The following is a 13074-nucleotide window of genomic DNA, read 5'->3' as shown; positions in this document are numbered from 1 at the left end:
AAATATACAGAGGGACAAGAAGTATGTAATATGTTACCTCTTAAACTGTGTGTGTGTTAGGTTTCTGAAAGGTAGGAAACATCCAATTTTAATAAAATGCTTCAAATAATACTGTAAGTTGCTGAAATGATTTTTTTTTCCCCCACAAATTTATATGGTAGCTTGTGGTATTCCTATATATACTTTAGTGTGTCTCATTGATGATAATTAATTCAGGATAAAATCTAGATTAACTCAACCTCTTACAAATACTAGGTATTGTTAATGTTAATATATTGTTACATGTTCACAGCATAGTATGTACATAAATGTCATCTGACCTCAGCCAGAAACTGTTCCTAATACATTTATCCTCAGATATAAACACTTGAGATCTCCTCAGCTCACTGTTGTACTTATTAAAGAACTGTTGAATATAAGATCTTGCAGATGCTAGCATAGCTATGCTGTATCTATAGCAGTGTTTCTCAACTGGTGCTCCGCGGAATCCTAACAGGGTTCCGCGATAAAGTGACATTGCGCTGCTGAGAGCAGTTGTTCTCCGCGCCGCCGAAAAAGGGAAGATGTCCCGGATTTTTTGGCGGAGGGTATCGAGTATGAGTGTAATTTCCCTGCGGAGCCTAAAGGGTTCCGCGGGAAAATTTAATTGAGAAACGCTGACCTAGTTGTGTGTATATAATTTGCTTATTTCGACATTTTTTTTGGCCCCATATGTAAAAATACTGTTAAGAGTTTGGGGGGTTCCGCAATTATTTATCGAGTTCAAAAGGGTTCCGTGGCCAAATTTAATTGAGAAACACTGATCTATAGTATACCCCACTATAAATTTGGAGAGACTCCATTGAGTTCTATGGAGTTTCATTGATGTGAGCGAATGGAGAATCAAGCTCTTGGTATAACTCTCTCTGGTTCCTGTCCTCTTTAAACATCAACCAATCTAAAAATTGTGTAAGATTAATAAAACAATCCTTTGGGTGTTCTCTGATTTGACAGCATGAGTTGCTAGTCTTTTGAGAGCACATTTTTTCATGTTTTCTAGATCACTTAAAATAATAGAACTTTTGACACTGTTTTTCTTGTTGCGTTCTGTAGTCTGCAATGCATATAAATTCTGGAAAGTATGACCTTTCATGTTTTTCCTAGAATCTTTGAAAGGTTTAGATTGTTTTCCTTAGCCTTATGACATTGAGTGGGCACTGTAGCATCACCTTATAGTGGAAAATAGATTGACTCTGTGTTGGCCTCTGTTTCCAGTGTTTGTGAAAAAATAGCAGCACCTTTTCATTGTTGCATGCTATGATTCAACTGTTCATTTTACAATCAACTGTTGTCAAGATACCATGTTCATACAACTTTCAATGTTTCTAACTTTGAACTTTTTAAAATTCCATATCTTATAGTTGAGTAACACTGAACAAACTAAATGCAGTATTACATTTTCTACCTCCCATCAAGCTGCGTAAAGCAGTAAATGGAATCTTGTGAAGCAACTTGATATCTGTACTTTTAATGCTCATAAAATTTAAAATGAGTGCATTATGCTCACAAATATCTGATTGAACTATTGTACATTTAATATTCTTAATATTAATGATAGATATCGATAGGTATTGCCATATGAAAACTACAGGTGAAATCGCAGGCCTATTGAAGTCAATGGGAAAAGTCATTCCTATAGCTATGTATCTTATATAATAATATTAATGATTGTTGTATCCTGTGACCTACTGAATATATATTTTAACCACAGACTGCAATAAGAAGTGGTGTACTTTTGAAAGTGGCTTCTTGAGTTACTATGAAAATGATAAAACAACCACTCCTAATGGCATGATTGACATCAGTGAAGTTATCTGTCTTGTGGTGCACAAAGATGACTCCTTTTTAAGTACAGGGTAGGTTCCAAAATTAGTCATTCAATAAATAAGCTAAGACATTTTCTAGCCTTTATCCTAAGAAGTGACTATGTATTCACTACTGCTTCACATGTTTCTGGACTCTGAATTTGTATCTTACAAAAGAGCTGAACTGTTTTATGTGGATGACAAGAAATAACTAAGTGGTCTTTGGGGATTTCTTTTTTATTATTAGAGAGTAAAAAATGTTATATACAGGGTAATTTTGAAAGGGCAGCATAAATTAAAGTAAGGAAGTCCACAATTTCTGTAAAAATAATTTATCCTTAATAGACGAATTGCAAAATGGTGATAAATTGGAACATATATAGTCTGGTTTCCTTTCTGTGACTGATTTCTTTCCTGGGCCAAAACATTTTGCTTGTGCTGCTCTTCCTGCAAATAAAGGAGGCAATTCAGAGTTGTCCAACCATCTCTAGAGTTTGATAATGTATTTTCTAATCAAGGGCTCACTTTGCCTTCTGACCTGAGCCTCACAGCATGAATATTGAGGAGTAACTTAGTTCTGGAGAAGATGTGCTTTCCAATATAATAGATACTGTCCTTACCACATATAAGTGTTCCACTTTTTTTGATTTATGCAAGAGGCTGGACACAAGTCTCCTTCAGGTCTCAACTCAGAACAGGCTAGAAAGTCAGGCATTTTTGATTTTCTGGATTTCTTACATGGTGAGTTAAATTTGTTCTTCAAAACTACATATTGACGCATCTCTGTGTTAAACATCATTGTGAATGCAGGCTTATCTAAGTCTCTAGTAAATGTCCCTATGGTATCGGGTTTCCTTAGTGCAACATATATATTCAAATGAACAATCAGGCCTAACTTCCCTACTTTGAATCTGTTCACAGTGCTCCAAGTTCACATGAATCATCCAATCAAATCAATGGCATACATAACTTCCTTAATTTCTTTTCCATAAAGCCATGCTTCCCAGTCACAATTGCATTTGCAAGAGGTGTCTTCAAAATCTCTTAGAAAACATGACCTTTACTGGGATACTGTGTTGCCTAGTGATAAGGCCCTCAGGAGTTGTGGGTTTTATTCCTGGCTCTGCTGCTGGCCTGCTGGGTGACCGTAGGCAAGTCACTTCCCTTCTCTGTGCTATCAGTTTCCCTATCTGTAAAATGAGGATGATGATTCTGACCTTTTTTGTAAAGCGTTTTGAGATCTACAGATGGAAAGGGCTTGATAAGAGCTGGGTGTTAGCATAATGAAAGGACTAAATGAAACCCTTTGATGTCCCTTCCAACCCTACATTTTTATGATTCTATTATTATTATTTATTTTATTCATTTTCTGTGAGGACAAGAATGGTCATATGGTTTTAGCTCTAGAATTGGATTCGGTTAATACATATTCATTTCCCAGCTCTGTCACAGACATCTTGTGCAAATCAGTTCCCATCCGGGTGAATAGGGATTATATTCTTTCCCTCTGTGTGTGTGTGGGGGGGGGGGGGGGGGGGGGAGAACAGTAGGAAATCTTTTTCCTGCTTTTTGACTGGCAGAGATAGAAAAGGTAGTCATTGTACTCCAGAGTCTTTCACCACAGAGGTTTAACTCTTCCTTCCATAGATCTCAGGAAATCATTCTTCCTTCCTTTTGCCTAAAGCCGTAACACACACAGGGAAAAAATGGCATATACTTCAGTGAAATCTTATCTCCATTGAAGTCAATTGCATACCACCCATGGATTTCAGTGGAGCCAGAGTTTCACCTTAGATGTGTGAAGAGAACCTAAAGGATACCTTAACAGCGCAAGAAAAACTCCCTTCCACTATCTTTATCTATTTTTCTTCCACCATAAATTTGTAGGCCTAAGCATCCAAAATCTTTGAAGGTAGGTGACAGTAGTATTGCATTACTTGAAGCCACAGAGACACTGATTCCAAAAAGGAATCGAAACCCATTCAGCATGTTTCAGGGCAGTATCTCTTGCAGAAAGGGCATTAACACCCGCAGGGGGGAATCTATAAAGCTGACACCTGCTGAGGCATCAACACATTAATAAACTACTACAGGGTTGGCTTTTGTTTTTTTGGGGGAAGTATCATTTGTCAAGAAGGTGCTCTACATTGGCCCAAAATAAATAAATATTTCTACTACTAAACTCTCTTTCCCTCATTAATTCTGCATGCTACATTCCAATTGAATCTGCCTGAGTGAAAGGTTTTGAGTTGAAAACTCATTGTCTGATTTCCTTTCTGGAAATGAGCTTTTCTCCAGTCTGCCCCACCTGAGAAGACTTTTGGGTATCTATATGATGGCCTCTTTAATTTCATATATCTATTGTTAATGTAGTGGAATAAGCTGTTACTGTTGAGATGCTTAGCCTACTAATAATAAGAATTTCCATGTAGCTTTGGAAGTGCTCACTTGGAATGAGGGTGGAGGGGCATGGGCAATCCGCAGGGCTTGTAGATAAATCTGAATTGCCTCCAGTATTTGCAAGAAGAGTCACAAGCCAAATGTGTTGGACTAGGGGGAGAGATCAAAGAGAAAATCAGCACACATTACCATTGTACTAATTCATATAGGAAGGATCAATTTGTCACTTGATAAATGTGGCTAGAAATTCAGGCTGATTCCATTTGATAATGGAAGCATCATTATCTGTGTGTTACAATTAGCAGCGTGAATTTTGATTTGCCAACCTTTAAAATGTTAGGTCAATTTTAATATTAATAAGAAATCATTTGTAACATCTTTTTCAGTGGGTAAACAGTCTGTTTATATTCAACAAGCATAAATGTTGCAATATATTTAAAACATATGATTTGTCCTGAAATTACATAAACTTGCAAGATCAAATAATACACTTCCAATGAAATTTTCATTTCCACTTGATGCAAAGCCCAATATGCAATACCCTCACAAAATGTATTGACCTAAAAGGTACTGTAACCAGCCTACTATGACTGCATAATATAAACTGTTTTATGGTGTTAGCTATTTTGTATGTGTAACATTAGATGAGAAATGCAGATGGGTTTTCCATCGGAATGAGAGTATGAAGGGGGAGAGAGAGAAATTGAGCTTTTGGCTGTTTCATATTCTGAAGCCTAAATGCAACTGCTGTTTTTATTCTCTTTCTTGCTTTAGGGCCATTTTTACCTTTGAAATCTACTTAATGTCAGAACGTGTTTTTCTATTTGGAGCTGAAGCTGCACATTCACAAAGAAAATGGACCCAGGCAATAGCCAAGGTAATGCTGATAATTATCTGTTCAAGTTAGGCCAAGACCCTTTACATAAGATATAAAGTGGCATTGTTAGCTTAAAATCTTCTGGGAAACCATTCTTTAATGTAAGTTGATGAATACTGATCTGTCTGGTGTGCAAAGGCTTTCTGTGCAACTGGAGAAAATAGCTACTGTGATGAATGCATGTATTGAGATAATGCAATGAAACAAGGAGAACTGGAATGTAACATTCTAACACTGACCTTAAGAATTCAGTTGTACATGTGCTAGCATCTCAGTAGGTGTTAGCATCGATGGATACTGATCCATGCAACAGGAGCTAACATCAACTGAGCACTCTATGGCTACAATTATGCTTTTCACAAATTTCCTACCGAAACAAAACAAGGTACATAAAGTTACATTCAATATAATAAAAATATAGATCCCTGGCTTTGCAAGCCTAAGGGGATCAGAATTGTAAAACTGTATTATTCGAATTTTGCATTTGGTTGAAGGATTTAAATTGTTTTTATTTTTATCCTTATTGAGGGGTGCAACATCATTTATAGTGTCACCTCCTCCCGCTTTAATACATAGGCTTTATTATTTTATGTATGTATATTTTTGGTATTTGCTTGTTTTTTCTCATTTTTCTTGCCAGCATTTTATCCCCTTTGTGGCTGAATGTTTGTTAACGAGAGACTATGACCTGATTGGCCAGCTGTACTACAAAGATTGCCATAATCTTGATCAGTGGAGAAAAGGCTGGTTTGCTATAGATAAGTCAAGTCTACATTTTTGTCTTGAAATGGAGAATGCTCAAGAAGATTCAATACATCTAAGGAGACTACAGGAGCTAAGTAAGATTTCAGAGACCTATTTCAAATTTTTTAGTGTGTGTTCTAAGGAACTCATTGTGATCCCACTGTTGAGAATATCTGTATAGCACTAAAATCACGAATGTCAAGGACTTCAATGTACACATCCTATTGCATGCACCAAATGCCATCCCACTCCTCTCTCATACTGTGTTGTCTGTATCTATATCTGTTTCTCTTTTTCCATTGGTTGCCTAGATTAAAGCCATTTTCATAGCACCATATTGAGAAAACCAAGTCTGGTTTAGTTACTGTGGAATCTTTTTTTATAAGAGTGCAAGATCAGAGAATAATACGTGACCTATTAGTTCCGTTGGCTTTTCTTCCTGTCTATGCAGAAATATTCAGTGTGTATTCTTGAGGCAATTGACTGATCTAGTTTTGAAGTATGCAAATTTACTGGAAAATGTGTATTCCTGTTGGAAAACTATTTCACTATCTAATATATTTCACTCTTTGTTACTGTGGGATCAAATTTTCCTTTGCCCAGTTTCATGATGTGAGGAAGATAGGAATATATTTATATAATACATTCCTCAGTAAGTTACACTGTGTTTCATAATAGAGTAATTAGATTTTGGAGCCCTCTTTAGCTTTATCCACCCTTGTTGTAATTATACATAGCAGGGCAGTATTGTATATGGGGGGGAGGGGCGAGGAGAAAAAGGTTAGAAATTATCCTCTTCATAAATGCTATTATCTATTTATATAGAGCTCTTCTTACATGCTATTATACTTATCTATTTGTAGCTCTATCCATCTGTACAGCTATTATCGCTGGGGCTGCTTTGCACTTCAAGCAAGAACTCGCTTGAAAGTCAGCAGACCTCTTAATATCTATTCACTGACTCTTTTAATTTCCCCATCAGTAGTATGAAAGGCACCTATTTCATCATGAATTCATATACCTCTGGCTCTCGTTTAATCTTTTGAATACTCTCTGGGCCTGACTTTGAGGTGTCATATCCGTGGGCATCAAAATCTGAAATAATTGCATTGGGCATTTTGTTTGCCTGTACGGCTGGACAGGCACCCATCTAGTTATGAGAATTCATAATTGTTTTTTCTTGGCTATGCATTGGCCTGTGCAAGGATGCACGTAGGCCTAATTTTTGAAAATTGGTCCTCCTGCAAGTAGTATTGCTTAGATTCTGAAGATGGAATGGATGTCTTCTTGTAATGCTAGTACTATAATTCTGTCTGAATTTCTAGGCACCCAGACTGTTCATCCTCCTTAGAGTCAGACTTTTCAATTGACAAAAAGTAAAGGTTTTTCCCACTAATGAGGAAATTGAATTATATACTGGTAACTGAAGTTGGCAAAATAATGAATCTTTAGAGTCACAGTAGAGCCACTTTCTCTTATCTTCCGCGCATTAAAGCGACGGTGAATTGAAATGAGGTATTGTGTATGTGTGATACAAAAATGGAAGCTACGGGCATTTGATACGTTCCCCAGGATATGTTTGTTGAACTTGCTTGAAATTCAAGATTTTACTGTCTCTTGGGGAAGGTGGCAACATGAAGATACTCCATATAATTTTTGAAAGAGATTACCTATTCAGAGAGCCCAAGTTGTAGGTAGGCACACCTCAGTTAAAGCATTTTTGTGTGTCAGACCTTTTACTGTTTTAGTATTTAGATAGTACTGCTTATTAGAATACATTTGAATATGTTACACAAAATAGATATATATACTTTTATGTGGGGGGGGGGGGGTCTGTGTATGTATATGCACTTACATATATATAGAGAGAGACCCAATATAAATCAACATAATCAAGAATGGAAATGGTCTTCACACTACACTATGATATAGTAAATATTCATAGCCATTGGAATGCAATCAAGCTGACAGGTTCTGGAATTCAGTTTATTTCTGAGCTTTCACAATTCTGTAACATGCTTTTTTCCCAGTTTAAGGTTAATTTGATACAGCACAACAGCTTTGTTGTGATCTATTGTAGTTTTTATTTTTATGCTTTAGTAATTTTCTGTATATTCACTTTTTCAAAATGCATGCTAAATTTAAAACATTTTGATAAGCTACATGTTCCTTTTCAGCAATCAGCAGTGTGATTCAAAATGGAGAAAAAATAGATGTCCTGCTGCTTGTTGAAAAAGGAAGGTAAAGTGTTCATTTATATGTTGCTAATTTAAAGCTATAATAGATGTGGTTTGATTGTTAGGCTGATTGGGTTTTAGGATTCTTGCTAATCTGTTGTCTTTTTGCAGTTGTAGTTTCTAAGTAAATTGTGGGCTTTTAGAAGAAAAAATTTGCTTTGTTTATTAAGTAAATCTTAAGTTTGTGTCAGAAAATGCTAAGAGTGCATTTTAAGTAAGTAAAATTTTCTTACTGAGAGATTATCCCATCACTTATATCCAGGCCTCTTCAGAAAGCCCTAGTTTCCTTTCCTAAGTAGAAAAAAAGAATGAGAACCCTTCTAAAAATTTCACACTGCCTCTGTCTTTACATGCCTACTATAATCCCAGGTTCTTTATTTAAATCAATTTAGAAGTAAGAGTAGATGATAATGTGTGTGGTTCATCCTTTTAGTCTTAATTTAATGCATGACTTTAATCAGTAATATATGGATAGAAAAAGTACCTTTTGATACCAGTTGCAATGGGATGTTAGTGAAACAATGTGTATTTCAAAGTAGAATTTTGTAGTTCTGATATCTAAACTGCAATTTTTCTTATACAGACAAGGACAAGTATAACTGGTCATAGCTACCTCTTGACTGATATGAAACCTTTATAGAGCTAAGATAAAAGCTTGCATGTTCCTTAGCTACAGTTTAGTTGGATAAAACTAAGTGAAGGATGGCTTGCCCAAGCAGTTAGCAATTTCCTGCCCTCAAGATAGCTGAAGGAAGGCAAGCGTGATGGAAACAAAACTGACAAGATAGTGATTGGGGGTGTGAAAATGAAAGAATGTTTTCTTAATGTAAGGTTCAGTCCTCAGGAAAACAGTACTATGTTGGAAGTCTGATATGGACTCCACTCTAAAGACACTATCAAATTTAGGGGAAAGAACCCTCAATTGACAATGGGACCGTTGATAATTATATGATATTGAGAGAGTGAACAATGTAAAGGTAAGTACTGAATACAATGATACTCTGATTACTGGACCATTTGAACATCTGGTGATGGATTGGAGAAGATGGATTGTTCTCTCTCTCTTTTTTGGGGAGGGTAAGAGAACAATTGCAAAGTTTCCTTTTTGAATGATTTAATTGTCATTTATAGGAAACCTCCAGTGTCATACATACCTGCTGCATCTAAGTCCCAAGTAAATTGTTGTCTTGCTCTAAGAAACTCACTGAATCTTCTATCTCCAGTATTTTAAATCTCTCCTAAGCACTGTTTTGTTTTTCTAAAAATGTACAGCACACCATAATTGAATATGGCAACACAAAAACGAACACGTTTCACTGAGCGTTCTTTTTTAAAGAAGTGTATTGAAAGTTTCGGTGTTAAAACACACAGCCCAGCTAGGGACTTAGTGGTTATGCTATTCAAAACATAGTCCAACAGATTAACGTATATCATACATATAATTTCAGATATATCAGTGCACAGAAAAACTTCTAACTCTTAAGTCAGATTTTATTATTGCTTTCATTATAATATTTCTGTCAAGCAGAGACAAGTTTTCCCTGGACTGCTTTGATAGTTTAATGGAAATTTTGAACTATTTGAAAGTAATTCCAGCAGGGGCATCAGCTGATTTTTATAATGATCGTGAATATGTTGAAATTTTTCTCCACTGAAGTCTGCCACAATAAATTTAAATGCATAGTGCTCACATTATCTGAACCATTAAAGACCATATGGATATAAGAGCTTTGGCATAGTAATGATTTCTTAGGATATTATACCATAAGTATCCAGGTTTTCAGCAAGCCTGATTGATTTACATCTGGCAGTGATAAACAATTTATTGTGGCATGTTTTGAAGAGCTTAAAAATACTCCTCTAATATGGTTTGTATTCAACTTTGATATGTCAAGACAGCAGATTAAACCATTAGAACGTCTGTACTGGTATTTCCCAACATAAGTCAGTATTGACCCAAATGTGTGGATGTGGATTTTCATATTATGTCCATGAACTTGTGGTCATGATTTTGTAGTGTCCAGTTTGCTAAATGGAGTTCCGGGGGGCCTCTAGACATGATAGATCTATATTCTGATACATTGTCATCCTTGGTCATACTTCATAAGTCACTTAGAGAGAAACTGCACCATCCAAATAATCAGTAAACATCTAATGGGAATGAGACAAGATGAGAAATGTTGTTACAGAACTGTTAGAACCTGGAAAGTGAACAAAACATTTAAACGTTTTTTTACATCAGTGACTAAATCAAGATGACTGATCTCCTCCATCCTCTTTATTAATGAATCTTTTTTTGGGGGAAGTGACAAAGATACTTTGGGTGAGATCCTGGCCCCAGTGAAGTCGAAAGGAGTTTTGCCATTGACTTCAGTGGACCAGAATTTTATCAGTTATGAAAACATAAACCATTCAAATGAACAACTAACATGGAAAAAAAAAAAGGAAAGAGGTGGATTTAATCGCTTGGATAATTACTTACGAATGTGTGTGCCTTCAATTACACTTAAAATATATTTGTGCTGTTATAGCACAGGAGGTTTGGTACATAAAAATGATTCATAATGTGGCCATCTAAAGGTTTGCTGGCAAGTTTGACCTATAAAGGAAGGACCAGGCACAGAGTTTTATTTAATCTTGATAATATTCTGGTTATAGTAAATAAAGCTGCATGTTTTTTTTAAGGTTTGCCCTAGACTTCAGCCCACTCTGAAAAAGAGGAAGGGGCTTGTATTTGAACTTTGAGAAAGTCTTTGACAGTGTCCCTTACCAACGGTTCTTAAGCAAACTAAGCAGTCATGGGATAAGAGGGGAGGTCCCCTCGTAGATCAATAAAAGAAAGGAAATAAAGAGTAGGAATAAGTGGTCAGTTTCAGAATGAAGAGAGACAAATAATGATGATATCCAACAGGGACTCGTACTAGGATCAGTGCTGTTCAACTTATTCATAGATTTTTTGGAAGAAGGAGTAAACAGGTGGCAAAGTTTGCAGATGATACAAAACTGCTCAAGAAAGTTCCGTGCCAGAACCTGCTGATTCCACCTGCAATGTGAATGGAACTTCTCATGGCAACCTTTATTGCTCACAGGATAGCCTCTTGCTACCTGGAGAACCTCAGTGCCTTTCAGCTGTTCATACAGATTCATTCCACCATCAGACCTGCTTCCTGATCTTCTCCTTGAAGCAGCAACCCTTTTTCCATCTCCTGTGTCTGGAGCTTCCCAAAATGTACCTTAATACAGTAGTCACACATCATATCACATCCCTCCTGTTGGTTTCCCCATCCAGTTTGCTCCTTTGTGCTGTATCCCTAGTTCTCCTCCATCCCAGACACTATCTTTTTGGCAAATCCGTCTCTCATTCACACCATTTGTGGAGTTTGCCTTGCTCTCCCGCTACTGGGAGACTGATCAAGTTGGGTGAGAGTGTCCACGTTACTTGCTGGTAGGCTGGTATCTGACCGTATGGTGGGAGAGGAATAGTGTCTGTGAACAACTGTAGATGAGTAATGGAGCATGTAGTATAACATAAAGTAGAATAATTATTATTATTGCTGTGGTATAAAAGATATTGTATTGTCAAAGCTGCTGGTCAGATGCAGCATTTTTAAGAAAATGGAGTATCTACCTCTGGAAAAGTTGATGCTAAGTCACTGGAGTTTTCCTTTAAGGAATAAAGGAGTTATCACACAGGCATGTTTTTTCTTAAAGGTGGTTTTTTTCAATAGACGCTTTCCCCTCCTATTAAGTGTAGGTGAATATTTTCAGACCAGAATGTGAGCCAGATAGCAGATTTTTTTTCCTCTTGCCCTTTTCTTGTACTTAGGGTATTTTTTTTCTTATTATAGATGATAGCCCCTTCCTACATCATGGCATATTTTCTTTCTACTGATGGTTCATTACTTACATTGCTATCTTGTTAATCCTTTGATGTCAACAGTAAGATTTCTTGTGAAATGAAATTATGAGCATAAAATGGGGTAGAAACTACTGACATTGAAGGGTTAATCAAGACATAAAACACAAAGTTGCACATAGTTGAATGGAAGTTATCTGTGCTACCAGCATGATGTTGTGCAGGGTTATAAAGACCTTCACTTGCCATTTGAAAGATTGCCGAAAGAAACTTTGCTCCTTGTTATACTTGTCTGATTCTGAGCAGTTTCTCCACTTTTGTCCTCTTTCAGTTATCCCCTTCCAGTTAAATAAATGTAACAATCTGCTTGGTAATTCTCCAGACATACTGATTACTAAGTGCCAGCGAAAAGGATGTGACTTGCTTAGGCCATGATCCTGCAAGTTTCTCCATGATGGTGGACCTGCTTGCAGGATTGGGCCCTTGGATTATACATTTCTTGGGGCAGGGACCATTTCACCTCTGTTCTTACCACACTTGGCTGAAACATTCATTGCTCATCATGTGGTTTCTACTACTAATTTTATGTCATGTGAGCTATTTCATTGTATCAGTTTTGTTTACTGGAAAAGGGAGAAAATAGGTTAAAATACTGTGGTTGACTTGCATCACCTCTCAATGCCCTTTCGACTGGTGGATCCTGGCTGAAATCTGTTTCTAGTTCCAATAATAAATGTTTCCTTAGATAATCAAGCATTTTCTCAGTGTGTTCCACTGTTTCAAACCTTACTACCCCTTTTTTGAGTAAGCTTTTTAAACCCTTATTGTAAGTCTTCCATTTTGGTAGTACATTTCCTTAACTTTACTTTAAAAGGTTTTCATACAGTAAACATCATTTGGAGAGCATTTCTTATCAAAGTTGCTATGCAAAATAATTGTCAGTTTGCCTGAGTGGTGGGAAGGGCAGGCATTTATATACATCATAGAAAAGATTTGTTTTCAAAGATTTTTGTGTGTGTTATTGACAGGTGATTCAGTCATGAGCTGAATGAGACTACAGCCCACTTTACTATTTACTGATTTGTTTTGTCTTAAGTTGTATTTGTGGCAGGATCT

At 36.5% G+C, this 13074-nt stretch overlaps 1 protein-coding gene across 1 annotated transcript in view; it reads left to right on the top strand.

Annotated features, from left to right (window-relative positions):
* ARAP2 (ArfGAP with RhoGAP domain, ankyrin repeat and PH domain 2) overlaps nucleotides 1–13074 on the top strand; it is a 171931-nt gene that overhangs the window by 85303 nt on the left and 73554 nt on the right. The window contains exons 16-19 of the mRNA XM_067551531.1: nucleotides 1751–1895; nucleotides 5019–5121; nucleotides 5762–5960; nucleotides 8043–8106. Coding sequence (XP_067407632.1) covers nucleotides 1751–1895; nucleotides 5019–5121; nucleotides 5762–5960; nucleotides 8043–8106 — 511 coding nt within the window. The remainder of the gene's footprint in view (nucleotides 1–1750; nucleotides 1896–5018; nucleotides 5122–5761; nucleotides 5961–8042; nucleotides 8107–13074) is intronic.

This window comes from Emydura macquarii, unplaced genomic scaffold (genome assembly GCF_026122565.2).
Source record: "Emydura macquarii macquarii isolate MOO-44397 ecotype Brisbane River unplaced genomic scaffold, CSIRO-AGI_Emac_v2 contig_1353, whole genome shotgun sequence".
NCBI classification, from domain to species: Eukaryota; Metazoa; Chordata; order Testudines; family Chelidae; genus Emydura; species Emydura macquarii.
The sequence above is the reverse complement of the archived record's forward strand: the minus strand, read 5'-3'. Positions and strand labels throughout refer to the sequence as shown.